At 44.1% G+C, this 27,550-nt stretch overlaps 1 protein-coding gene and 1 pseudogene across 5 annotated transcripts in view; one reads left to right on the forward strand and one right to left on the reverse strand.

Annotated features, from left to right (window-relative positions):
• Positions 1 to 27,550, reverse strand: part of Sil1 (Sil1 nucleotide exchange factor) — a 63,685-nt gene that overhangs the window by 18,752 nt on the left and 17,383 nt on the right. For all 5 annotated transcript variants that reach the window (XM_084591086.1, XM_084591084.1, XM_084591087.1 and 2 more), the window contains 3 exons: positions 17,232 to 17,353; positions 11,981 to 12,245; positions 1,978 to 2,015 (listed from right to left, as the gene is read on the reverse strand). In XM_084591086.1, the coding sequence (XP_084447212.1) occupies positions 1,978 to 2,015; positions 11,981 to 12,245; positions 17,232 to 17,353 (425 nt within the window). The remainder of the gene's footprint in view (positions 1 to 1,977; positions 2,016 to 11,980; positions 12,246 to 17,231; positions 17,354 to 27,550) is intronic.
• On the forward strand, positions 18,473 to 26,808 carry LOC146206419 (histone-lysine N-methyltransferase SETMAR-like; annotated as a pseudogene).

The raw sequence follows: 27,550 nt of genomic DNA on the forward strand, positions 1-27,550 counted from the left end.
CTACAGGAATGTAGTCTCTTTGCTTTCCAACGTCCAAGTGTTGCCTCTTTCATTTTGATTTGCAGTTGCAGCACATTCAGTTGTCACTTTTTTTTTTTTTTTTTTTACGTACGTCGTTTTGCTACGTCCTCGCATCAAGACCGCGGTGAGGAACGTTTATTGCGGAAAAGAAATGTAATTTGGAGCTGTTTGCTGCTTCCCAGTGCTCTGCATTGCACTGGAAGCAAGTGAATTCCCTAAGGACTATGAACGAGGTCCGATCGGCGCAAACGCGCGGCGAGCTCTACGAAGACGATGTGTCCCGCAGTTTACGCATTGGAGAATAAGTTTGACGGCGATTCCTTATCCCCGTTCACTTTTTTAAATGCCAATATCGCCGCCGTATGTTTTACGCTTCGCCAATCTCGGCAAACTGTTTAGATCTGACGATCGTGAACTCCGCATCGCCAAGCGGACTGTCCGCCGTGCTGCCGTCATCGTTACGAACACAATCCGTCTACCGCTTTGTTGCTGGAGTTGGCGCGAGTTCAAGCTTTTCCTGTTTTGAGCTTATCTTTCTGCTCATCTGCGGCCTGCGTTATCACTGTCGCAGCGGGTGCGACCGCTGGCAGTAGCAGTCCCCAGTGCTGGGGAACACGCTAGGCCTACTTCAGGCTCGTACACACGATCGTTCGGCGCACGATTTTCGTCAGCCTGAGCGCGCACAGCCGAGGCAGGGCATCACTTGAGATGATTATTCAACTATTTTTTTCCCTTTTTTCACAAATTCTTGCCATGAACGCACCTCGCGGTTCGGAACCAAGCGCGGCCGGCGTCACGTCTCCGCCGTCTCCCCGCAGCTTGGGCACGCCGAGCAGACGCCGTCAGCCAGCTCCATCAATGCGGGGACGCCTTATCGTCACGTGCACCCCGAAAGCCAATGGGATTGCAAATGCCACGTTTTCTTTTTTGCTATTTTTTTATGCGACCAATGGGCGAATGTAAACAGCAGAGGCGGCAATTTGAAGACGAAAGGCGGCTCTTTCGAATGAGACCGAGATGGCTACGGTGCCGCGCACAAAATGGGAGCTACGCCTTGCGGAAAATGGTTGTTTCGGGGGTCGTTTTCAGCCCAAATCTGGGCGACATCGATTATATAAATTGGCATTGTGACTAAAATACTGACCCTAGAGATGAAAAACTTAGCAGATAGGTAGATAAAGAGCTACTGATTTCGCAAATCACATTTTCTAAAAAGTGATTTTTCGCGATTTTTTGGTCCGAAAGACCCGTGTCACCCCGGCCAACTGCTTTATCAGAGAGATTAACTAGAGCTTTGTTTTCTTTAACACATTCATGAAGCTGGACACATACAGAACAGGGTTGTGCTACCACTCTGCATGCCCCATGGACAACCTCTCCTTTGCTCAATGCTTCATCGCATAGACACTGCGGTGAAGCATCCTTGAAATGCAATGGAGCCGTTTTGTGAATAGTCACCACTGGTACTGTGCCACACTGAGAAAAGACCTTTACCATTTTGGAGCAGTTCTCCAATGTTCCTGACAGTGTGCACAAACCAAAGCGCTTGGCAAAACTGGCAAAACCATAGTTTACACTTGGGATTCATCTCAAATACAGACAACCATCATGCAGGTGTTCATGAATTGTGATGCAAATGGTTTTCAGCAGTTCTTTCAGGCCCATTCGATAATTCGAACTTTCGGTTAATTCGAACATTTTTCCTCGCCACTTGAAGGCCAAATTAATGACCGTTTTCCACACGTATACTTAAATGTATTTCTAGTAGCTAAAAAAAATACGAAATGCTTCACGGTAGCTGAGGGTCTTGTCAAATAAAGTAATTCAGTCTCTTTTTCACAATGCAAACTTCTCACATCACAAAGATGAACAGCCCGTACGCATCGAGCCTACCAAAGTTATTTTGTGCACTATGTTGAAGTCAAATAAAACCATTCAAAATGAAAGAAGGCTTACTCAGAGTCTGTTGGATGTCCAGCTTCATGCCTCAGGCGCTGCAAAAGGTTCAAGGACTGTCAGTAAATGTAGACCACTTCAAAATGCAATTAAATCAGTTAAATCTCGTTACAAGAGACACTGTTACAAGAGACACTCGGTTATAAGAGACATTTGAAAATGGTTTGGTTCGTTTTCTTATGTCTGCCATATTAACAACATTGCATATAAGAGACATGGTTACAAGAGACACTCGGTTACTAAGGGCAACTTTACAGGTGCCTGGAGTAAATTCTTCACTATTTACAAGAGACACAACCCAGGTGTGCTCATGCAATGCATCTGGAATGTACCAACTCGTACATGATGCACTTCAGATTCCCTTAGCTAAATTCTGATCCATATCAGTGTCCTTTTTATTGTGTATGTCAGGAACTGAGGAGTGCTTCCCCATGATTAGAAAATCAAAACGGCATCGCATTACTGTTACCTACAAAGCAAATCAAAATGCATAAATTTTTCAACTGCTTACTGTTAAAATTTGATCACAAGCTGAAAGCTTAGAATCCTGATGTCTTTCTCTTTGTGAATCATCTGAGAGTGACGAGCATGTAAGAGTGCCTCAAAGGTATGTGCTCTGTCAGGTTGCTGTAGAAAACGAGGTTTATAGAACGCCTGTTGCTCGACAGGCAGCAAGACTGTACAATAGTAATTGATGGTAAGTTTGCTGTTCAGGTGATTTCAGGTGTCTGGAATGGCCTGAGAAGTGAAGCTGTGAAAAATTGTTTCAGACAAGCAGGCTTTAAATGTGGGGACATGATGTAAGAGGGCCCATATATGGATACTGTACAAAGCTTCCTTGAAGATGAAGCATGGGCGAACATCCAAGAGACTGCTGAGGTAGTATAATATTTTGAGGAATTCATATCTGCAGATGTGGATCTTGTATACTCCCGAAGAGCTTTCAGACTGTGCAATTCTCGCACTAGTAAATGACACATGTGCCATAGAGGGTGACTACAAGGACATTTCAGAGGAAAGGTGTCAGCATCTGAGGGTGACGATCATGTAAGAGTGATTCAAAGGTATTAGAGTAACAGGAAGGCTTGCAAAGTGAAGTGCTTTACCTCCAGAATTTGGGAAGGAATACACTCTGCACTCGCAAAAATACATACTAGTAGGAATAACTTCTTTAAGCTTTCCTGAACTGTTAATGCATGTGAATGCATTTATATACTGATGTGCAGTAAACTGACCAACACAGTGATTTTATAATATTTGGTTACAAGAGACATGTTTTTCGGGTCCCTTGAGTGTCTCTTGTAACGAGGTTTTACTGTATTCATGTGTGTTGTGGTTTCAGACAGTGATGATGGCTTCTCAAGTTTGCACAGACTTGATACCTCAAGAAAAGAATTATGATGATGATGCATTTTAACAGCAGCAGGGCAGTTTTTGCGAAAGAGTGCCATGGCACAAGGCACTTGGTCTATTTAGGGTGGAGTCAAAGACCCCTTTTCCAAGCACTTCACTTAAAAGAAGCTGACCATCACACAGGAAAGTTTGTAATGCTCCCTGAATTGCCAGAGGCAGGAGAACTATCTAGATTATCTAAGAAACTATTGAAATTGTTTGTCCTCCTGCGCCTGTGCAATGCATCGCCACTTCGTGTATATTTAATGCCCCGCGGATCACAATAAACTGTTGCAAGTTAACGCTCATGTGTGTCCTTTCTCGTCCCTGTTCTGTCCCTGCACTATTTTTGTTCGACATGGCAATAATATTGAGGAGGGTACCCTATGCATATCTCAGAAACATCCACTTCACCGTTAGGAAATGCTGGCACACAGTTTTGTTAAAGGGCCACAGAAACTGTCACCAAGAAGCCACTGATAAATGTGTTCAGTGTGTAGAACGTATCCTTTGAGTATTAACCCAAAGTATAACTCCTTAGAACAAAGCCAGCGATTTATTATTAATTTTTAAGAACAGCATTTTTTGAAATTCGCAAGCAGAAAGGTTGTCGCTTGGCGGTGTCGCATGGAACTACTTCCTTAAACCGTGACATCACGGGTGAGTTGACTGCCAAGGCTTGCTAGAAGCTGCCATTCGCTGCGGCCACTGCAGCCATGACGTCACGGACACACTTCCGGCAGCTACGAAAGTCGTCTGCTCGTGCGCTGCGCGAACTCCCCAGGCGCCTCAGGCGTGTGCGGGCTGTTGTTAAACAGCTCGCCGTCCTTCTCAGTTAGGCGGCCACTGCCCATCAAGTACAACCGAAGCGACGCAGTAATTGGCAGAACGAAGCTGCATTTACAAATATCTTATTTAAATAATGTGCTTTCAGGAATACCGGAGTGTCATCCGACGAAGCTTCAACAGCACGGTCAAGCACCGCACGATGACAGCACCTCCTCGACCACCGTAAACACCACCGCTGTGGCCCCTCCACCCACATACCGTACAAGAACTGCGCGAACGACTCGGCAGATCGTTAGCGCCAATGCCCGAAATAATGCGTGCTAAAATTTGTTGCCGTCTGGAATACTGAGCCGAATATCAAGTATGAAGCCCTGGTGAGGATCGCTGACCAGCAGCAAATTGCTGGTAAGAGTGATAGCTGTGATACAAGCAAGTTTCTGCTCAAGCCAGCTGCCGCTGGTGCATTTCGGCTCATCCGACCTGCTTGTACTAGCTCTGCGATTAATGCGTCGCCACAGTTAATCCTATGATTATTTTACTACGGCCGGATAGGATTCACAATAAGGCAGTTTCATAAGTGGACGAATTACGACAGCGTTGATCAGTTCCAAAGCGCTGACCGCCGCGGCTTCGAAGCGAAACAATTTGGGCCCAGCAACGGCTCCGGACGGTCAGGCACGGCGCCACCGTTCGCCGCGCTCACGCGCCCCTCCCCCCGAGGTAATTGCGTAACGTACCTCAGCCTGCTCGCGGCATCCCGTGCTGCAAGCGTTGCAAACTCGTGTGGTACTTTCATAGCTAAGGCCGTGCATTTTTTGACGTTCTGCTCAACAACAAGCCGTTCAAACGATACTGCAGGCAGGACAAGGCCTCAGTACGTAGTCGCTGCGCTTTCGGCCATAATCGAAGATGTCGGGCGGCACAGAGGACACCGCATATTCTATACATCGATCTTTAAACAGGATACAGTGGGCAAATGAATAACTTTATGACGTAGACCTGCTCGTACATTTCGCGCACTCTGGCGTCGACGAGTAGCCTCCGTCAACAGACGCCACCATAACGACGCAAACCGAGGTCGCCAAGCTCGTTTTTGCAATAACCACGGTTAGTGGTGCATCCATGGTTTGGTCCGCCGTGTAAAATGGGCTAACCACGGTTTCGCGTAACTGCGGTTACGATAACCGTGGTTAACCTTGCCCATGGCGAACTGGCGAGTGAGGACGGGTTGACGCTAGTACGCCTTGGTACGCCAGCGAGCAAGCGCGCAGCAACCGGAAGTTTGTCGAAGTGACTTATTTCTGGCCGGAGCTTTCAACTTGCTTGTATTCTTTATTTCTTTTACTCCCTTCCGCGTACGAGTTGAGAGGGAAAATTTGAAGGGTCATTTTTAATCGCCGATATATCTGATGTTGCTGAAGCTAGATCGAAAATTTTTGAGGGAGAATGATGGGTGGTTCAATATCTATCAGTGTTATGGCGTTGTTTGCCCTTCTTGGTGACCATTTCTGTGGACCTTTAAAGCCCGTGGTCTTCACTTTTGTGTACAGGTGTACATTCATGGACAAGCTAGCCCAAAATAAAAGTGACGACCAAATGCAGTTATAAGGACGTGAACCGACTACAAGATAAAACACCAGGATGAGAAGGCATGCAAACGCACCGCATATTCGGTTCCAGGTGAGCTAGGAAAGATGCCATTGTTGTGCCGTGTAGCATCGTTTTGATCATGTGAGCCTCAGTACTTTGTACAGTTGCAAAAAATTTCACACATTTTGCTTCTAATGTTTTAATTTTGTAAATCTGCCTTCATGAATGTTATTGTTGCAGGGCCATTCCACTGAAAAATTAAAAGACACAAGCTGCCACTATTTCTCTCGATATTGGTGCATTTTCTCCTTGCGCTGTTCAAAGCAACTACAGTGAAATCTCGTTATGAACACCACATTAACAAACTTTTCAAATTAACGAATTTTTAAAGAATCCCCGGCAGATTTGCTATGTTTTCAATGTTAAACTATTTCAGAATTACAAATTTCAAAATAGCGCATATTTCAGAATAACGAACATATTTTATTTCTTCTATAATTTTGGAACATCAGTATTACGAATCCGGCTAAAATTAACAGCTCCGCAGCTTGGAACTCTCGCGTGAAACGGAACAGAAACCGCCGATTCTGTGTGTATGGTCCGTGGGCTGTAGCTATCATCATCAGGACATCTAGGACCAGCTCCTAGCGCCACCATGAAGCTATGGTTTATTACGCAGTAGCCAACAGGCCTAGCTGCCTGCGTTTTTTTCTTCCCGTGTTATGTGCCATACGCGGCTCGGTCATTCATGCATTCGTGCGTGCGGGATGGTATTTAAATTTTTTTTTTTGCCACAGATTATCTTATTGCGAAGTTTGTGCGAGATTGGCGATGATATTAGCCAGCGAAGTGCCAAGAAGATATGAACGCAGCTGCTTTCACTGCAAGAAATCGACGCAGGGAAAAAGCGATTCGACTTCTACAGACAGCTAGCATTGCCCCATCGACTGCCACGATCATTATGAAAGACTGAGACAAGATTTTCAAAGTTCAGGGAGCATTGAAAATGGGGTCAAAGAGAACTTTGATGTTTTCTTTTTGCACATGGGCAAAGTCCGCACTTTCATCACTCGGTGCAATCCGCACTTTCATCGCTCGGTGCAATCACGCACGCAATGAGGTGTTCTGGAAAGTGGAAGGTGTATGTGCTGTAGTGGTGTAATGTAGTGCGTGGTCGTGTTTGCTGCGCGCGGCAGAAGAAAATATTTGATTTCTTCAAATAAATCAGCTTTGGAGTTAGTGCAACATTTTCACTTAAGGTTTTGCTCGTCTACACAGGTGCCTACTGCCAAGGTACGTCATTTTCATACTTAAAGATTTGACCAGTGGCTTATAATCGTAGATTTTTCATTACAATGATATTTCAAAATAACAAAGATTTTTTGAGGTTCCGCGCGATTCGTTATATCGAAATTTGACTGTAGTAGTAGTTCTTGGTTGTCCTTCCGTTGTTTGAAGTAAGCTTGTCCATGACTGTACAATGCTGGGAATCACATGCAACAAACAGCCTTTCCAATGCTAAGTGCACGAAGGATGGTGCACTGCTTTTGCACTACTTTGTGCTGCTTAAGCCAGGAGCACTGTATACCTTGCATCAACTTCACAACCTGAGAGACCAAGATTTAAAATGTTAATGCATACTAGACTCATGCCCGGAAATGCCGCATAATAGCTCAAAACATAAATTTGAAAGGCACTACAATACAAGGCAAGCACTACGGATTGGTGAAAGAGAGAACAGGCTCTGTCAGCAACCACCTGCAATGTTATGCCAGAGCCATTCAATGGGAACGTAAAACTTGAGAGAGGCTGCATGTGGGCTTGTTTCATAGCTCTAGCAATGAACAGTGCAAAAAGATGACGCAGGACCCGACATACGAATGCACCGTCTGCTAATGATGTTTCTTGTTGCATATGTACTGTCTTTGCCAAAAGTAATCAGGCTCCATGGTTTGCTTCTCACTTACATTCTAAAGCCAGCATGGATTCCTGGAGGATCACAACATGTTGAGAAGTGAGGACAGGAGCTCACTTTTACTTTGCACAGATTTACAGTTTCAGAAGTGGTACGAATGCTCTACTACCTGACTGAGAAGCAGAACATGCAGCCTGGTTATTTTTGGCAAACACGGTACATTGAAAAACTATATACTTATATGGTGACTGCCACTTCGCATATTTTTTTTTTCTTTTATGCAGTTTTGTGCCACAATGCAAAAAATTTCGCACAGTACTGCACAGATACCATACCATGCTGTGCATGTCATGTGGAAGCAAGGAATTTGAAGAATATTCATGGATTAACAAGTGCAGTGTGCTTGGAAATAGGTACAGTACTACACTGACAATGCCCTGCTACAATCAAGCATTACCATGCACTGCCTTACCACAGCAGCAGTATGAGGCACTCCATATTAAAGGGCCCACGAAAAGCTATTTACTAGAATCATAAAGCGTGCGATAGCAATAGGTATCCCTCCAATCTTCTCTGCAAAGCAAAAATATTTAAGCTAGCTTCATTAGCACCGAACATATGGGCGATCAGAAATGATGCTCCTCTCCCTCTCAACTACACCCACGTCGCCACGCAAGAAAGAACGAAGAAAACAAGTCACGACGACGCCCCACCGCGCGCCATCTCGCTCCCTTAACTTGAAAGTCTCCAATGAGCGGGCGCATCCAGCAGCATCACTGACGTCAGTGGGAGGCTTGCACGCGGTGATGTGTCACCCAAATCAGCTGCAAGCAGTTGTCAGGACTTTTTAAAAATTTTGCTAATTATCAGCTCAATGTAAAGCGTTCAAATCTGACTCAAATACAGTTGAACCTCGCTACAACGAAACTGACGGGGCGCGCGAAAAATTTCGTTAAAGCGAAATTTCGTTGAGGCGAAAACAGCCCAAAAACACTGTGAGGTTGGACCACATAGTGCCAAAACATCATTTATTTCCAAAGAAGTCGGTCAGACCCGTCCATGTTGCAGCACAGGAGCACAGTCACACGCTTTTTGCTATGCTTCCCTCCGCTGCATGGCTGGCCCTTCATGTGAAGCGTCTTGGAGGGGAGGAGCTCGAAGAAAAGTCCCGTTTCATCGGCATTGTATATGTCTGATGTGGCATATTTCTCCATTAATTCCGGCACAGTAGCTGATGCCCAAGCAGATGCAGCGTCGGCGTCTGATGAGGCGGACTCGCCACACAGCACTTTAGCGACGATTTCATGCCTGGCCTTAAAACGGGTCAGCCACCCTGAGCTGGCTTTGAAATCATTGATGCCCAGCATACAGGCATAGCCAAGCGCCTTTTGCTGCAGCATGTTTCCGCTGACCGGCATCTTCTTTGCGCGCACGTCGAGGAACCACGTGTAGAGAGCCTTCTCAAGGTCCTCGTGAGCCGCTTGCGTCAGCTTTTTCCGCTTCGCGGATGTCCCCGAAGAAAGAGCTTGCGCTATCGTGTCTTTCGACTTCAAGATCGTTGACAGCGTGCTCTGTGAGATGCCGAAGTCCGCTGCAACATCTCCCTTTTTCCTGCCGCTGGATGCCGCGCTGATAATCCGTGCCTTCTCTTCAAGCGAGAGGAACTTCCGCTTTCTAGATGAAGTCGCCATGCTCGCATTCATTACAGCGCACTAGCAGCACAAGCACGAGTGAAAAAAACTAGGGCAAACGCGCTGCTGTTGCCAGGCTGCTGCGTCCTTTGGCAACGGATTGGTTGCGGCTCTGGATTGGAAGAAAACGGGAGCTTGCCCCCGCGCCTTGTCGCAAGGCAGCCAGCCCGATTGTCATCAACACCAAGCTATGGCGGTGATCATGTGCGTTTCAGTGAGTGGATTAGTTGGGTCCAGCGAATGTTTAGCGAAACAAAGCAGCGTGGGCCTATGGAAGTACATAGATGGGCGGCGATATGCTTGTTTTATTGTAAGATATATTTTTAAATCGAGCTTCGCATAGCAAAAATTTCGTTGAAGCGGAAACGCGCCCCAAAAATGATTCGTTGTGATGAGAAATTTGTTCCATTACTTTGTATAGCAAGCTGACGGGGAATTGGAAATATTTCGTTGAAGCGAAAATTTCGTTGAAGCAACGTTCGTTGTAGCGGGGTTCGACTGTACTCACAAAGACTACCTCTATAAACTGCCTGCATTAGAATTTTACCCCAACTAGCATTTCAAGGGACCTTTAAATAGGCCACGATGTATGTTTGATCATCGCAACTGCACAGCATGCCCCGTGCAATGTCGCCATGGCAGTAGTGATGCCTATGCATAACCAGTGGGAGCAGTGGGCTGTGCTGCCAAGGGACATCACATGGCAGACACACACACATGCTCATGTAGCGAGCATGGCCCGTCCACAGAACATTTGTAAGTCACTCGTAATCTGAGCCACAAAGGTGGCAAAGTCCGCATTGGCTACGTTAGCAAGTCTATGTCTCTCCCCCCGCAAGACAAGAGGCAGCGCGTCATGCGCAGTAACCAGAGACAATAAAATTGAGTGACTGAGATTCATAGCAGTCAGTTCACCGTTCTTTGCCGATGATAGCATCCCAAAAAACTTACAACAAAATGGGTATGAACTTTGTTTTGTAGCTTTGCGTGGGATGGCATCACGATGCACATGCAAATAAAGCAATAAATTATACATCTGCTACGACGCCAGCAGAGATAAAAAAATGTACCCTGCCTTCCATACTTGAGTGTGGGTCGACTGGCTCATGGCTAATCTGTATGACCATAAAGTTTCAGATTATTCAGCACATGCACGCCCCTGAGATTATCATTGGAAGTTGCTTTCACACTATCGACCACTTGTCTGAGGGAGTGACTACTAGTGCAAACGAGCCAGGCTAACAGTGCAGGCATCGTCGTGGGATGCATACTATCCTTCGCTAATCATAATAGCAGTAAAATCTCGGTGATAAGAATCCAGCTGATATGAATTTCGGGATGATAAGCATTTGCGAAATTCCCCGGCTAGAGTGCATTGTGTACAATGTGCAAACTTTTGGATGTTCCGAACACTCTCCCGCGCCACTACGAATGATATGAACATGCTAACTGCAACCGCAACCTTGAGCCCTATGTACTACCCCGCACATCATTGACTCTGCGATCGCCAGCTGCGCTATGTACACGTATCACGAGCAGCTTGCGGTGGCACGTGGCCCGTACTTTGCCGACGTTGCAATTGTCTGTCGGCTCATGCCGCGGAAAGTTTTCAGCGGCACGTGGCCCACAAACCGCAGATGTCGCAACCGCAGCAGCTGGCGGCGGCGTACGCGGGCACGCACGGACCGCACATCGTTGGCTCCATGATTGTGATTGACGAGCACTTGGAGGCGATACGCGGCCCACATGTCACCATCTCCTGTCGTGCTGTACGCACCACGGGCAGTACGCGGATGCTGGCAAACCGCACATCGCCAGCGTCGCGATAGTTTTCCACGCCATGATAAGTGTGAAGTGGTGCGGCCGTAAGTAGTATTCGGCGGTGCACGCGGCGGGCGCACACTTGCTGATCATTGTTGACTTCGCTACCGCCAGTCGCGCTGTACGCATCGCAAGCAGTCTGTGGCGGCGCGCGGCCAGCACGTCATCATCTCTCTTGTCGTACTCTATGCGCTGCGAGAAGTCCACGGAGACATGTGGCCGCACATTGCCAATGCCATGACCGCCACCGAGAGTGGAGAGCTGTGACCGTGCGACTGTAACAAACCTTCTCGGACGTAAACAGATCTGCGTGACTGCCTTTCCCATGCTTCTGCATACTTATTTTCTTTCATTTCGATGATACAAATTTTTTTGCGGCCCCGCGAGATTCGTATCACCGAGCTTCTACTGTACTACTTTCGTTATATTCGATATTTCACTGATGTATTGAAATATCGACAATACAGTATAGAATATCTGCATTGAAAATCAATTTCAGTTCTGTATCGCGTATCAGAAATACAATTTTTCAGGGTACGGAGTATTCGTATTAAGATACTTTTTTGAAGCATCTTGCTCAGCCTTGCACTAAGCAATCTGTCAAGGCGATTTTGCCAGGCGTTTCCCGTTCATTATAAAACAGTTCCATGATGTAGACATGTTGGTCGAAGTTGAACCTACAATAAACTCGTTTTGCAAGACTGTGCATAAGACCCCCGCAATGAAATGAGCCTGAAATCTCCAGGACTCACTAATCAGAAATCCTGTCAGGTAAAAAAAAAAAAAATGTAGGCAGTGTTCTCACCTGCTCAACAACCAGGTCATGCAGAAGTGTAACTGCCTTGAGCTGCAACTTAGCCGAACCACTTGACGATGTGAAGAGGCCTGCCAGCACGGTCAGGCCACCATGGTGCAGAAGGGACTCCTGGGCCTCGGGGAGTTGGCGAACTAGGCAGGACAGCGCAAACAGGCACCGTAGACGCACTCGTCCTGATGGGTCCAATGCTACAAGGCGCAGCAGGTGAGGCAAAAGCCCATGGCCAAGCACAGTCTTCTGCACCTTTGGGTTCCTGGGCATCGTTATGGACAGATGTTTGAGTTGAGCTCCTACATTCGAGGATCAGCAACGATACTAGTATATAGAAGCCTGCCGAAGATTCGATGCCTCATGAGCAGTGAAACAGCAAAATGTACCTGCCACCAAATACACCTGCTCGTCCTTTTAAAAGTATTTGATGACAGGTTTAGTTATCTGGGCAAGTTGGTATGCATTCATACTGGCGAACAATGCAGCAGGACGAAACAAGTGCTGACTATCAACTACAGTACATATTTGAGACCTTTTTTTGTGATGTACTTGAAGCACTTATTGCTAATGAGAGCCGTTTTTTTAGAGTTAAGAGTGCTATTTTCATCAAAATGCCTATAATGTATCAGTACTATTGCTGCTTTCCTATTTGTTTTTCGTCTGTCACAATGTTACAAATAAGACCAAACCTGGATATCACAAATGCAGATATAAGATTACACATTACTAGCTATATTGAGCATTTCTTAAAAAGGGCATGCAATTTCTACTTTAAGCATGCAGTTTGCTGTAAACGGACATGCCACACTCCACAGTACCAAGCGGTAACTGTTGAGATGACAGGCAACAGGTTTTATCACACTACAAAAATGACAGGTAATGGTGTGGCAAACATGTGTGCTTTAATCTCGCACTTGCAAGCAATGCCACAGAACGTACAACGGCATGGAGAGCTGGCAGCAAGCTGTCAGTACGCGTTCACTTAACGCCTACTGTACTTGTCGACAGTGCAACGGAACGAATAGCATGGACAGTTGTAGCCTTGCAGTAATCACCTTGCACTAATGTTAACTGTTACGGAGGCAATACAAATGGTTATAACTTTTGCTCCGACATACTATATTCCATACACCACAGCTATAAATTTGGTTCGACTGCTTTGTAAGGTTTAACATCCCAAAGGGACTCGGGCTGTGAGGAACGCCATAGTAGAGGGCTCTTGATAAATTCAACCATCTGGAGTCCTTAACCTGCACATCACACAGTACGCAGGCAAACTGCCACAGCCGGGATTAAACTGTCTCGGGTTCAGCAGCCGAACACCCTAAACACTTAGCCATCGCAGTGGGGCGCGACACAGCTACAGGTAGTACTCCGGGAGGCTACCCTAGCTGGCAACTGACCTGCTGCTGTTGAGTGCTGGTGATGGAGTGCAGGGGAGCCCACTTAACTAGTGCTCGGTTCCTTGCAGCCTCTAAAATTGCCATGGCTGCTTTTGAAACGGTGCGAAGACATCAAAAAAAGGTCTCATTTTTCTACCAAGGATAAAACAGAGTCAGTGTCCCTTCACTGACTATATTCCCTGCTCGCTCTTGGGCATATTTTTTGATGAACTTCAATATTACAAATTTCAGCTACACTAAACTATTTTACATATTACTTGTTCACTACAACAAAGTTCAACTGCAATGAACTAATTTATTTCCCAAACTATTCTACCATTGATACAAAAGAAATGGGAGCCTTGTCAAGGCACATTACTTGGCTCACATGCTGATTTAATTTTGACAGGCAAAGTGTTCCACGTAAATATTGCAGAAAATCTAGTGGCAAATTTGCCATAGTTTGTTTGAACCTTAGAAAAAAAAAAAATTATAACACCAGAAAATCTGATGTTATTTCTGTTATACAAGTCACCAATCAAAAAGTTTCAACCAGAATAATGCGGGTTGTTAATCGGTACATGATGAGCGAAAGCTTGACAGAAAACAGTAGGCAGAAGGACAAGCTATCGAGCTGGCAGTAAAGTAGGGCTGAGGGGGAGAGTAATGGGCTAAATGTCATTAATCTAACTGCTTGATTTTAAAGGCGCTAAATTTGATCTATATGTGTATAATATGTGTATAACGCAGTGATGCGATAATATGAGGTAGAAAATAGTGGCAGGCTTTGATAATTATATGAAGGCCAAAGGAAATCTCTTTAGGGAAAAATGAGCATACAAATAAAATTTTATATTTTTATCTGAAAAGTGGATGTGTCGGAAGGCAGTAGAGCGTGGCCATTAAGATATAATTGATGCCGATACAGGAAGCGGAATCTGAGGTAAATGGAAAATAACGAACTTGGGTTTTGCCGGATTAATATGTAGAGAGTTAATTTTGGACCACAAAAAAAAAAAAAATATGTTACTGAGATCAGTGTTAAGATTTTGTTCTAATATGGCCACAGTTGTTCTAATATGGTCAAAGATATTTCAGGCATAAAAATTGTGGTGTCATCTACATAGAGCGTACAGTTAACATGTTTCAACGAGTTAGGCAAATCATTACTATATATAAGAAAAGCAAAGGGCCCAAAATAGATTCTTGAGGAACTCCCATGGTTACGGACTTTGCATACGACATGTTAAGATATACTTAAATGATTTGGGATCTGTTGGGCAGATAGCTCTGAAGCAGTTGTAAAGGTGGACCACGAATTCCCAAGCATAATAATTTGTGTAGAAGGATGCGGTGACTAATTGCATCTATAAATAGACCCCTTTCATAAATGTTAAGTCAGCTTCACCTCTATGCTGCATTCCCCTCTAATGGAGGAACAGCAATGTATTGAAACATTATATTATGGCCATAATTCATATCATTTATGCATCGGAACATATTCGCATAATTTCTCTATTACCACTACATGCATCTGTGTAGAAGCAACATGCGATTTCAGGTCTATATCGCCGTTTTTCTGGCGGCCAGTGGCGCCATGTTTGGGGAAAGAAGCAGCGTGGGAAAGCCTACTTAACGATTTTTGCAAGGGGTCCATACTGCTCTAACAATAAGACCATCGTCAATGGCATCCTTGCTTTTTGCCGATAAAAGACCGGAGAGTAAGTCAGTGAAAAATCCTTGATGGAAACCAAATTGGTGAGGTGAAAGTAAGTTGAATTTTGATAGATATACCATCAGTTGTGCAGACATTAGTTTTTTAGATAATTTTGCTAAAAAAAGGGGGAGTGCAAATTCGACGGTAGTTTGTGATGAATTCACGGTCTCCCTTTTTATAATCCCAATTGTAATCTCAATTGTAATCCCAATTTATCCCTCCAGTTGAGGGAATTTCCCTAAAGCACATTGGACTAACATTATATATGGTTACAAACCTTAACTGCCAACCAATCTCATCAAAATAAATAATGCCTTAAATCCCAATAAATAAATTAAGGACAAAGAAATTTAATAACTGCAGATGGTCAAAACGAAAACAGCAGAGGAAAACAGAGGTTTTATCAACATTTGACCAGTGAATATTCCTCAAAGCGAATTCTAAAGAATGCATGCGACATGGTTTATCCAAAATGAATGCAGGTATTACCCTCAATTTACTCTGTTTACATATCCAATCTGTACATATCAATCTCTCTTATAAACCAAAATATACAATAGTAGCAACTTCAACATGATGGACCCAAAACAATGGCTATATTTCATGAACACCTCCTTTTTGCAACCTTTTTCTTCAACATTTCCCCCTCCTTGCAGCAAAGTGGATCAAATCACCGTGCTGATTAACCAAATTGCAAAGGTACAGAGCACCATAGTAACTCAAGGTCACCAGAAATAAAGCTCTGTCTACCCCTTGGACAAAACAAAAATCTCGCTTTTTCTCGGCATCACTTGAAGTGTTCCACATAAATGGAACAGTCTACATACTTTCCTCTGCTCATAATTTGCACCATTCCACTAAGGGAAGAAAACAAGGGCTAGCAAATCATAACTTGTTATTGCAACAAACAAGTTTGCAGTACCATACAAAATCATTACGACACACAATACGGCAGGCAGCCATGACATGTACGGTTTTGTTCATAATCCTGATAGCCATGCAAAAATGCATGATCATTAAACTTAAAAAAAAAAAGATAAAACCAATAAATAATAACAGTGCTTCATGACACAAAGCACAATGTACAATGACTACTATCATTGCCTATTACTGCCACTTGTACCCACACAAAACGATGAAATATGAGAGCAGAAAGGCATGTTTCAGTAGTAATGGTTGGCTGCAGCTGCTTTATTATAAAAATTTAATGAAAACCTTCCTTTGGTAATAGAATGCATTTTTAATAAAATATATGGAGCTAAGGAACACTGCACAGTAGCTACTAACTATTTCTGAGCTGCTGAGACTTGTCAGGAGTGGGATTGTGGTCTACAACTTTTGCTAGGCACTGAACTGTTATCAATGCATGGGTGATGACAAAGCAAGAGTCCGCACTTTCCTCCCTGAAATCACTCGCAAAACAGATAAGAAATGGAGTACCACAATGCCTCCTGCTATAGGCTACTTCACCCACCAACAGGTGAAATTTTCTGCAAATCAAGAATCAAGTGCCACAGACAATTGTTGCCTAGTGAAGTTAGCACACAAATTGCACTGCTGCCTTTTATTTCTGCAATCGACAAAAAAAAAAAATGCTACCGGTTAGAGTTAGCACAATAAATACAATTTTATCACTTTTGGAAACTCCATACATAGTGAAGTTCACAAGAGCCTTCACTAAACAAAATATAACAAGACTGGCCATACTGAAAGAAACAGCACACCACAGTGGTGACATTTCTACCAAAAAATGCCTAAATCGAAAGAAAAAAGAAGAGAAGGATATTGATACCAATAATATACTTTTGAAAGAGAAATGTGTATACCACAGCAAATAATTTCATTTGATGGTGAATGCAGACAAAGCAAAAGTGCATATTATAGGACCACAGTTGTTTTTAGTATCCAAAACCTGGCTGGAAAGGTTTACACAACAGGGCCACGTGGCCAGTTCATAGAATAATGAGAAGCTGACCAATGAATCCAGACATATTTTTGCCCCAAGATATGATGACATTATTTTAACTATAATGCACTGTGCACCCGATTTCCAGCTCAAACACTGATACAGAGAATACACACAGTATCTCAACTTTGCATTTCAAGACTTACTTCAATCAGGACTGTAGCTACAAACATGCCAACTCACCCCTGTGCCGCTGAGCCAAGAGTGTATGCCACTAGCTCACGAACTGTGTCTGAAGTGGAATTCAAGTCTGGTGCAATGGCTAGAAGACCGCCCATGTTGAGAAAATCCACAGCTCGGTCATACTGAAAAGAACCGCATGCAAGCAAAAGCCACACCTAAGTGCAACATCCCTATTACGAGTAAACGGTTTCCAAGAAAGAAATGCTTACGCTTCTTGGCAAACTCAAGGCAAGAATCAGCTGGCATGAGCTGAGAACCAGAGCAGAACATAGGGAGAGTGCATGCCAAAGGTGAAGAAACAGTTAGTCAGCGCACTGGGAGTAGAAATGTTTGATGTAGGGCTATGAACCCTCTGCTAACAAGGCAAAGAATGGGTTGCTGGTGGCGGCACTGTAAAACTGCATGTCGTATAGCACTTCCATCAAATCATCATGGCTTTACTCATTGCTCACAAGCGACCAGGGTGGCGCATCCATATAAAAAGGGGAAAAAAAAGAAATACAGGGGCGAGAATTCTGATTTCCAGCTTACTCCCTTTGGCAGACCCTGTATATTTACTGGCACATGCCTTCAGGACTAATCAGTACTGTGATACTCATGACAAGCCGAACTACAACTGTTGTTAGTGCTGACTGGACTTGCAGCATATTGCCTCACAAAAAGCTAGTACTGTGACGGGCCAGATACACACAACTGCAGTGCTTCAAGGCCAACTGATAACATGTGGCAATATGTACACAGAGCAGCACTCTACACCAAACGATAAGCAAAAGCAATCAATCCACAAAACAAACTGCCTTGAAAGCATTAAACAGACCTTCAGCCTACGTAAACATAGGACCAAGGTCACATCAGTCTGTAAGAAAAAAAGGGGCAAAAGAAAAAAAAAATTGTTGTGGTTTAACTCTGGTTAACTTTAGCTGAATTGCGAAAGCAATGGCGGAAGCTTCTCTTGCCTGCTACATTATTCCCCTATCACGCCCTATCAGTGTAAGGTGCTACATTATTGGGGACACTTAAAGGTATACTGAACAAATATCTAAGAATACTGAGAAAGCACCACAATTGCATTCTTAAGACACGATTACTCTAGTACAGACACATAATTCGGGTTAGTTTTGAGCGGATGGCTGTATTTTTGACAATTTCTGAGCGACCGATGGGTCAGAGGCAGTGCACTCCCGACTGTGAGCCAGCGCGTGTGACGTCACAACTACTCGCAGCAACGTCATGGCCCCGCAATGCCGCCGCCGCACCTGAAGTTGGTCGACCGGCTACACGCAGTGTCGGTTCCCCCGCGTTGCGCCGTGCACAGTGCTGAGAAGTGTGGAATGTTGCATACGAGGGAGGTCGAGGGGGACGCTACAATTGTTTACGCCGCCTGCCAGCCTCGTGCTTTTGTTTTTCGCTCACAACCCCAACGCCAGCGGATGTCCACTGACAACTGGATTTTCGGTGAAGGGGGCATTTAACGCTTTCGCATAAAAAATTTGAGAGACCAAATTCAACTACTGGGCTACTGCCCTTGTCTTCTCAAGCAGTCGCTGTGCACATGCAATCAGATGCAAGAGTTTGAAATGTAGCTCTTTATTTCCCTTCACCAGCCCAAAGTGTGTCTAAATTGATTAATTTCTGGATCCTAAACCTATGCTGTGCACTGTAGCCCTGTATACATGAACTCGACAGAGCCGGGTCGAGTTTGGCGTCGTGTAAAAAACCGGTTCTCGTGTTCATGTATACACAGTCGGGTTGAGTAGAGTAAGCGGCAGATCGAGTTGAGTTAACTTGTCAGCAAGGGGTAGGTTAACTTGCTCAAACCGTTGGTTTGAAAGCATGTCGATGCTCTCAAGTCAGGGACGCTAGGTGCCACTGCTATACTTGCTCACTAGAAGCGAGTTCCTAGAGACACCAACTGGGGACCTCGCTTACCAGACACTGACTCAACCTGGTGCAGAAGAGTCTATGTACACATGGCTACTGAAGGCCTAAGAAGCACAGACCTCTAGTTTAACCTTGACCACATACATGAAGTGGTGACTGATAATGAAAGATACTTTTTTTTTTTTTTGCTACAACAGAAGGTCTGATTGCTATGACTCTGAAGACCTTTGGCACTGCATAGTGCATAGTGGCGCTGCAACTAGCCCGCACGCAAGTAGTAAAACCTCGTTACAAGAGACACTCAAGAGACCCGAAAAAGATGTCTCTTGTAACCAAAAATTATAAAAGCACTGTGTTGATCAGTTTACTGCCCATCAGCATATAAATGCATTCACACGCATTAACAGGAAAGTGCTCAGGAAGGCTTAAAGAAGTTATTCATACTTGTATGTATTTTTCTGAGTGCGGAGTGTATTCCTTCCCAAATTTTGGAGGTAAAGCACTTCACTTTGCAAGCCTTCCTGTTACTCTAATACCTTTGAATCACTCTTACATGATCGTCACCCTCAGATGCTGACACCTTTCCTCTGAAATGTCCTCGTAGTCACCCTCTATGGCACATGTGTCATTTACTTGTGCGAGAATTGCACAGTCTGAAAGCTCTTTGGGAGTATACAGGATCCACATCTGCAGATATGAATTCCTCAAAATATTATACTACCTCAGCAGTCTCTTGGATGTTCGCCCATGCTTCATCTTCAAGGAAGCTTTGTACAGTATCCATATATGGGCCCTCTTACATCATGTCACCACATTTAAAGCCTGCTTGTCTAAAACAATTTTTCACAGCTTCACTTCTCAGGCCATTCCAGACACCTGAAATCACCTGAACAGCACTATTGTACAGTCTTGTTGCCTGTCGAGCAACAGGCGTTCTATAAACCTCGTTTTCTACAGCAACCTGACAAAGCACATAATGCCTTTGTCTATGGGTTGAAGTTAGGGTGTGGAGTTTGGAGGGAAAAAATAACTTTGGTGGCTTTGAGCATGAGAACTTTGGTGCTGCGAGAAGCATTGACCACCAAGAGACATCAAGATTCTCAGCTTTCATCTTGTGATCAAATTTTCAGTGAGGATATCATTCATGCATTTTGATTAGTTTCGTAGGCAATAGTAATGTGATGCCAGTGCCTGAAACAATGGGGTCGTTTTGATCTTCCGATGATGGGGAAGCACTCCTTCTCGGTCCCTGACATATACAACAAAAAGGATGCTGATATGGAACAAAATTTAGCTGAGGGAATCTGAAGTGCATCATGTACAAGTTGGTACGCCTCAGCTTCATTGCATGAGCACGCCTGGTTGTGTCTCTTCTAAAGAGTGAAGATTTTACTCCAGGGACCTGAAAAAGTTGTCCTTAGTAACCGAGTGTCTCTTGTAACCATGTCTCTTGTATGCAATGTTGTTAGCATGGCAGACATAGGAAAACCAACCAAACCATTTTTAAATGTCTCTTATAACGAGATTTAACTACTGAGTCTGATTGCTACAGTCTAGTCTTTCAACAGCCACAGTACAAAGACCACTAGACATACGCTATTTTTAAAAATTTTTCTATCATTAGGCACTTGATATAATGGAACTCAAAACTGGAAACAATGACTGATGAGTAAGATAGTGACTGCACGCCAGTAAAAGTGACAAACCAGAAGCACATGCAGCCCTAGCGAAACGAAAGTAACCTTTCATTAACAATGTCACAATTTGAAAAAATGATTCTTTACTAATACATACATAGTTTAGTTTGTTTTGCATGCTTGGATGCTTAGACATGCTTAGACAGACAAAAGGATGCGTAGCCATGCTAAAAGAGCTCCCATTATTCCACTACTGTGCTTGCTTTCCTGACATCAAAAAACGTACCAAAAAAAGTGTAACTAAAAAAATATTCCAAGCATGGGGTAGTAAAAATAGGTATGGTATCAGTTTGTGCGGTTCAACATCCCATTGTGACATCGGCTATGAAGGACACCATAGTGAAAAAGAAGCTGCGTCCCATACTGATATTGCGGTCCCATAGCAGGATATGTCAATACGGCCAAGCTTTCATGGCACAATATCACTGTTTCTTGCTACCCTCCACGACGAATTAAAATTATGATCCTCTTTCATATTCAGTATAATCTTGTGACCCGTTTTAGAAAGTTGTTTGCCTTCTAATAAAGCAACACCTGGCATTTTTTTTTTATTCCCATCATATCCTAATGTTAAATGCAATTTTTTCCTCCTTGACCATGTCCACGAAGTTTATTCTGCATTCAATTCTTGTGCCGAGTCCTCATTTACAGCCCCTACATAAGCATCACTGTGATGCTTATGTAGAACTACAGAGTCTCTTAAACCATTACAAACCAAACTACATGTTCAAAATACATAAAAGTGTTTTTCCAATACTATGTCTGTGACATTACTGCTACGAGAACTGGAGCATGTTCCCTTGCCACAACTCAAGTTTCGATTTGCTGTCTCAAAATAGTTCTAGTATACTTGGTATTTAGGCAATCTTGTGCTCAGACTTGGGACTTATGTGCTGTGATTGTCACTTAATATGTTGGAATAAACTCTGTAGTTTCCCTCCATTATGCACAAAAACCTAATTACCCAATTTCATCCATGTTGACATGCAACCAGTACATCCATATATCAGACCTGTGGCTCTGTGCTCTGCAGCAGAATGCCGAAGCTGCGAGCTGCCACAGTGAGCCATATCTATATAAATATATAGATATATATAGGCTATTAGAGTATAATGATATGATGCTGTGGCCACGCTACATTTAACATTAATCGTTATAATTCAGTGTGCAGTGATTATAATGCAGAGGTTAACAAAAATCTTTGTACTAGAAAAATTTCTTGTCATGATTACATGTCACTAACCAGCCAAATGTCAGTGATGCTTCCGCAGTGGTGGGAAAGGCCAAGAGCATCTTAGAACAAGCATTGTGGTAAGCAAAAAGTCTTTTTTGTACCAGTTTCCTCATGTTTTATAGCAGAAGCCAGGTGCTGAAAATTAAGCTACACAGGTCTATACATGCTTACTCTTCAAGTTACATAAATTCTTACAAACCTTACAAATACAGGAACACGAGAACCAAGAGCAGCACAAAATATGTAACGTATGAAACTCTGAGCCACAGAAAAAAAAAAAAGAAAAGAAAAGTGCACAAGAAAATAAAAATGGACAATAAAGAAGATTCCCCCCCTTCCTAGAAAAGCAATCTTTTCTCCTTCCTTCAAGAAGCAACCTTCAATCTTTTTATGCATTCTGCCTCCACAGCCTATTTTATTTTGCGGAAGACAGCAAGCGTGCGGATACCTGTTCCCAATGCCCACGCTTTACAAAATACGACTGTAAACTAGAGCGAGCAAAAAGGAAAGCGCAGAGGACGAAAGTGAGAAGTTCATACTCCTCAAGCTTAGTGAAGCAATAAGAGATGGGTGACAAACATGACGATTAGGTGGACTATAGAGTAATGCTTCACGAATACAGGAAACACTGCCATGCACTGCATGGAGACACAAGATGCACTGAAGTCCTGACACGTCAAAAACCCTTGACGCTGGGGATGATATGAAAGATTTGGAACTAGCAGCCGGACACCAAGTGCACAGCAGATGAGAGAAGCAAATAGAGAATTTTAGCAAAGTGTATTCTCGGCCATGGAGGTAGTAGTTCACAACTTGCCTGTGTGTTGTCTTTCCATGAAAAGCTGCACATGCGGGATTACCAACAGGTGTCACCGCACACCTTGTACTGAGCAGCCATAGTTGATGTCCCCAGAGGACAGTTTGTGCTAAGCAAGAACTCTCTAATGCCACAAGGTGAAATGGCCCACACGAGTGTCAAATGGAGGTGTACGAAACTATGTGTACGAAACTATGGTAAGAGGCACAACATTCTGAACAGGAGGATGCAAAAGAAGAAAGAACACGTTGAATCCTGCAATAAAAAATTTCTTTACAAAAACGAAATATTTCGAACGCCCCGACCAACATTCGTAAAATTCAATGCATTTGATTTATCTCAACGACGAAACGCTGCCAGACTTCAATTCTTCAACAACGAAGGCTTCTGAAGCATGAGTCTACAAGTTTTCTTCATGCACTAACAGCACTGGCACACGTTTCAGACCTTCAATATACGAGGTCTGTAAGAAAAGTATCTGACTAATTTTTTTTGCGTACACCTGATGAATATGAACAAGCGCGCTTGCATCAGCAGACCTTGAACCTTTGTACGCATGCACAAATGCTTTCCCGCCTGCCAATAGCGTTAATTGCTGGGACACAGAGTTTTAGTGAGGTAATGCGCAGTGCTCTCGTCGGTTTTTTATTGCAAGGAAAATCGCAGATCGATTGGAGCAGCGCTACTGCATCAAATTTTGTCAAAAACTAGGTGAAACAATTCGAAAGATTCAGAAGGCTTTTGGTGACGATGCTATGAGTAGAACACAGAGCGGTGGTACAACTGGATTAAAGACGGCCACACATCGGTAGGGAGCGAGCCATGCTCCGGTCGGCCATCAACATGCTGAAATGACCAGGTCATTGCCGATGTGAACACTGTGGTGATGTGGGACCGTCGTGTGACTTTCCGAGAAATTGCGGAAGAGATGGGCATCAGCACTTTTTCTGCACATTCCAGTATCACCAAAGATTTGGTCATGATGAAAGTTGCGGCGAAATTCGTGCCGAAGCTGCTCACGGTGGAGCAAAACTGACTTCGTTTTGAAGTCTCATAGGATATGCTGGATTCCACAAACAGTGACCCCGACTTCATGAACACCATAATCACTGGTGACGAGTCTTGGGTGTTCAGGTACGACCCGGAAACCAGATCCCAGCCGTCACACTGGAAGCATTTTACGTCACCAAGAACAAAGAAGGCCCGCCAAGTGCACAGCAACGTCAAAGTGATGTCAACTGCTTTCTTTGACTCCGGCGGTGTGGTACACCACGAGTACGTACCACAGGGTAAAAAAAAATCCCCAAAAAGTGCAAGGATGTCCTCTGTCACATACGAGATGCTGTGCGGCGCAAGAGACCGGAGTTGTGGTCAACAGGAAATTGGCGCATCCATCACGACAATGCTCCTGCACATTCCTCGCACTTGATTCAGACTTTTTTGGTGAAAAGCAAACTCCTGTAGTTCAAACCGGCTCCTTACTCTCCTGACATGGCCCCCTGCAACTCCTGGCTGTTTCCCAGAATCAAGAGGCCATTAAAAGGAGTGCGATTTCAGACAAGAGAGGACATTATATCTGCAACGACAGTTGAGCTAAACTCCACTCTGAAAGAGGTTTTCTTGTAATGCTTCTAACACTGACAGCCCTGCTGGGAGAAGTGTGTGGAGTCTCAAGGAGACTACTTTGAGGGTGAGTAGATTTCCAACGCTCCAGTTATGACAGTTTATTTTCTTGGCCAAAGGTCGGATACTTTTCCAACAGACCTCATACTTCACACTTCCATGCTGTCAAGTGTGCATATGTCCATCCACCATCAAGAAAAGCAAGCAGTCAGCCACAATCACATCATCATCTTAATAATAGCGTTGCTTGCTTTCAAAGGTGTTTGCTGTTACCATGGCACAATCTGATGGTTTTGTGATAGCGGACATCACTGACCAAGCTGAATATCTGGCTTTCAAGCTTACACTGGCACAACCAAGGCGCAGCAGTGAGTCGAGCAAGACACTGCAACTGTTAAAAGCTGTGCTTACATGAATGCAACATGTGGTGCATCTCATCACATCCTCTATCTAGCATATCGCATTCACACACAAAAAAAATAATGAGCTAAAAAGCACACTACATAAACGTGCAGATGGGCCTGGATCGAGAGTAGCATGTCAACTTTAGCCGTGCAAACCTGGATGCACTGCATTAGCCCGGGTCGGGTGCGCCTGCTCAGCACCGAAACGACACTGTCGCTTGAGCTCCTTTCAGTTTCGTCACTGTGCAAGCGCTCATAGCATGCTTTTGCTCTGCATAAAGCCCCGTTGACAGCCAAATCTGCCGCTAATCTGACTGCGTGCGGATACTCGGCAATCAACTAAAGCAAACATCCCTGCAGAGAAGGATGTGAATGTTTGCTCATGCCAACAAAGACAGCAGAACGTGCAAATGCAATGTTAGGTTAAAGAACAGGCTTGGTATAACTGGAATCAGTTGTAGAATGTAGTACAACGTCACACAACAGTCCACGATGAGACAACAAACATGGGAAAAAAAAAAGGAAAAGATCTTAAACCATGTGGCACACTACGACATTGGACATAATGCGCTACGTGTAAATACTTCTGCACCGCATTATGATGACGTGCTGATGTGCTATTGTTGCATCCATAAAAACATGGCTACAAGCTCAGCGTTTCAGCGCTCTGCCAACTTTACCGAGCATATCACCTCTCCTTCTTCCTCTCTCACAGAAGCCCTCCTAAACAGATGATTAAAGAGTGCATGTTGTCGGGCTAGTTGGTTCTGTACAGTACAGAAGTCAGTGCAAATAACTGGACAAGGGCAAAGAACAGACATGTACAATGATAGGTATAAAGTTGACATACACATCACTGTTTGCATGACAAGTGTTGTTTACACTGCCTGCTGTCTTTGTGCATGCTCATATTTTCATATGCTCACCGATGAGGCTGAAACGTGGAATCTAATGAAAAGGGACCATGCAGAGAGCTATGGAATGCAAAATGGTATGTGTAATGTTAAGGGATAGGAAGCATGCAGAGTGCGTCAGAGAAATAACTCAAGCTAATGACATTCTAGTGGAAACAGAGAGAAAGAAATGGTCAGAGCATGTAGTACGAAGAGAGGATAACCAACAGTTTCTTAGGGTAACAAATTAGATTCCAAGGGAAGGAAAGCGCAGCAGAGGTGGCAGAAAGGTAGGTGAGTGAAAGTTAAGTTCGCAGGGGTCAAGTGAACGCAGCTAGCCCAGGATCGGGTTAACTGGCGTACAGTAAAACCCCGCTAATATGTAGTTTGTGGAGACGCGGGAAAAGTACACACTATCCAGTAGTACATCTTAACCGACCAATACAAATTTGCCATCATTCACACTCTGAAATCAGAAAAATTCAGGCACAGTAAATTTTCCATGAATACATGTACGTACGTGCATTTTATTGGTGTGCTACCGACCAGAAATCTGTCATTTTCAGTTGCCACCGTGGTAGTCGTGCGGCGACAACAGCAGTCTCAAAAACGGCGAGACTGGGGACAAACAAGTTTCATGCATGCGCTAATGCACTCTTCGTAGTTCTATTTTCAGTAGAATGAGTAATGATCAACTTTTCCTCAACTGTCAGTACGCTATACTTCAGTCGAGTAGGCTTCGGCTTAGTGCCGACCGTTCGCACACACACTAACGCAACAACTGCTTTGTGCTTTGCACAGCACCAGCTCCAAACAAGACGCCCCCACAAAACGCGCGCTACCTGCCCGCAACAGCACTGCAGGCCCGCAGTGAGAGGTTGGCACGAGCGAGCAGCACGACCGTGTGCGAGCAGTATGACGATGATGGTTACCACGATAGGGCTGGCAACAATAATACTCATAATGCTTTCCAGAAAGGCAAAAGCATTTCACGTCTCAGCACAGCCAGCAAAACTGATGGCAAGTGAGCATTAAGCGGTAGGCACTTCGTGAGCCACTACGTCTGAAGTGGTCAGCCCATACATGAGTTTCAATGGTGACTAAGCCGGGGAATTCTCGCAACTATGTTTTAACCACAACTACTTGGTAAGCGGGTATATATTAACAAGGTTTTACTGTAATATGGGTGAGGCCTTTGCCCTGCAAAGGGTATAGTCCGGCTGATAATGATATTTTCCTTTAAATGTCCTGTTGCATACCCCAATACAACAGTTGGCAGTAACGCTTGTCCATCATCGTATGTACCTCTTCTATGTCTTTTTCCAAGTATCTGTGCTAAACTTCTATACATATCTCAAAAGATAAAAGTATATTGGCATGGAGGAGGTTAGCAAGTTGTCAAGGTCTGCGCTGCAGATGGTTACGATGGTGTGAAACTGGGTGACACACTATTAATAAGTAATTTCTCAAGAAAGAATTAGGACAATCGGTTCATAATGCAAGTAAAAACTGTAGTACTTTCGACAGGTTCTGACTTGTCAGCAATGAGTAAAGGCAGAGCAACTTTTTAAAATAAAGTTTCAATTCCACAGGTTCATTCTCATTCCTCTGAACAGTCTTGCTCCCACGATATAATAATTACCACGAAGACACAAAATTTTGTTGTTCCTGGCAATTTTGTGATTGAGGGGTTCGCCTGTTTGAGATCGCCATGAACACCACATCACACTCCAATGGCTTGGTCTGGTTTTTAGGGCATAGCATCCCAAA

Source organism: Amblyomma maculatum, chromosome 1 (genome assembly GCF_055883805.1).
Source record: "Amblyomma maculatum isolate TAMU_Amacu chromosome 1, ASM5588380v1, whole genome shotgun sequence".
NCBI classification, from domain to species: domain Eukaryota; kingdom Metazoa; phylum Arthropoda; class Arachnida; order Ixodida; family Ixodidae; genus Amblyomma; species Amblyomma maculatum.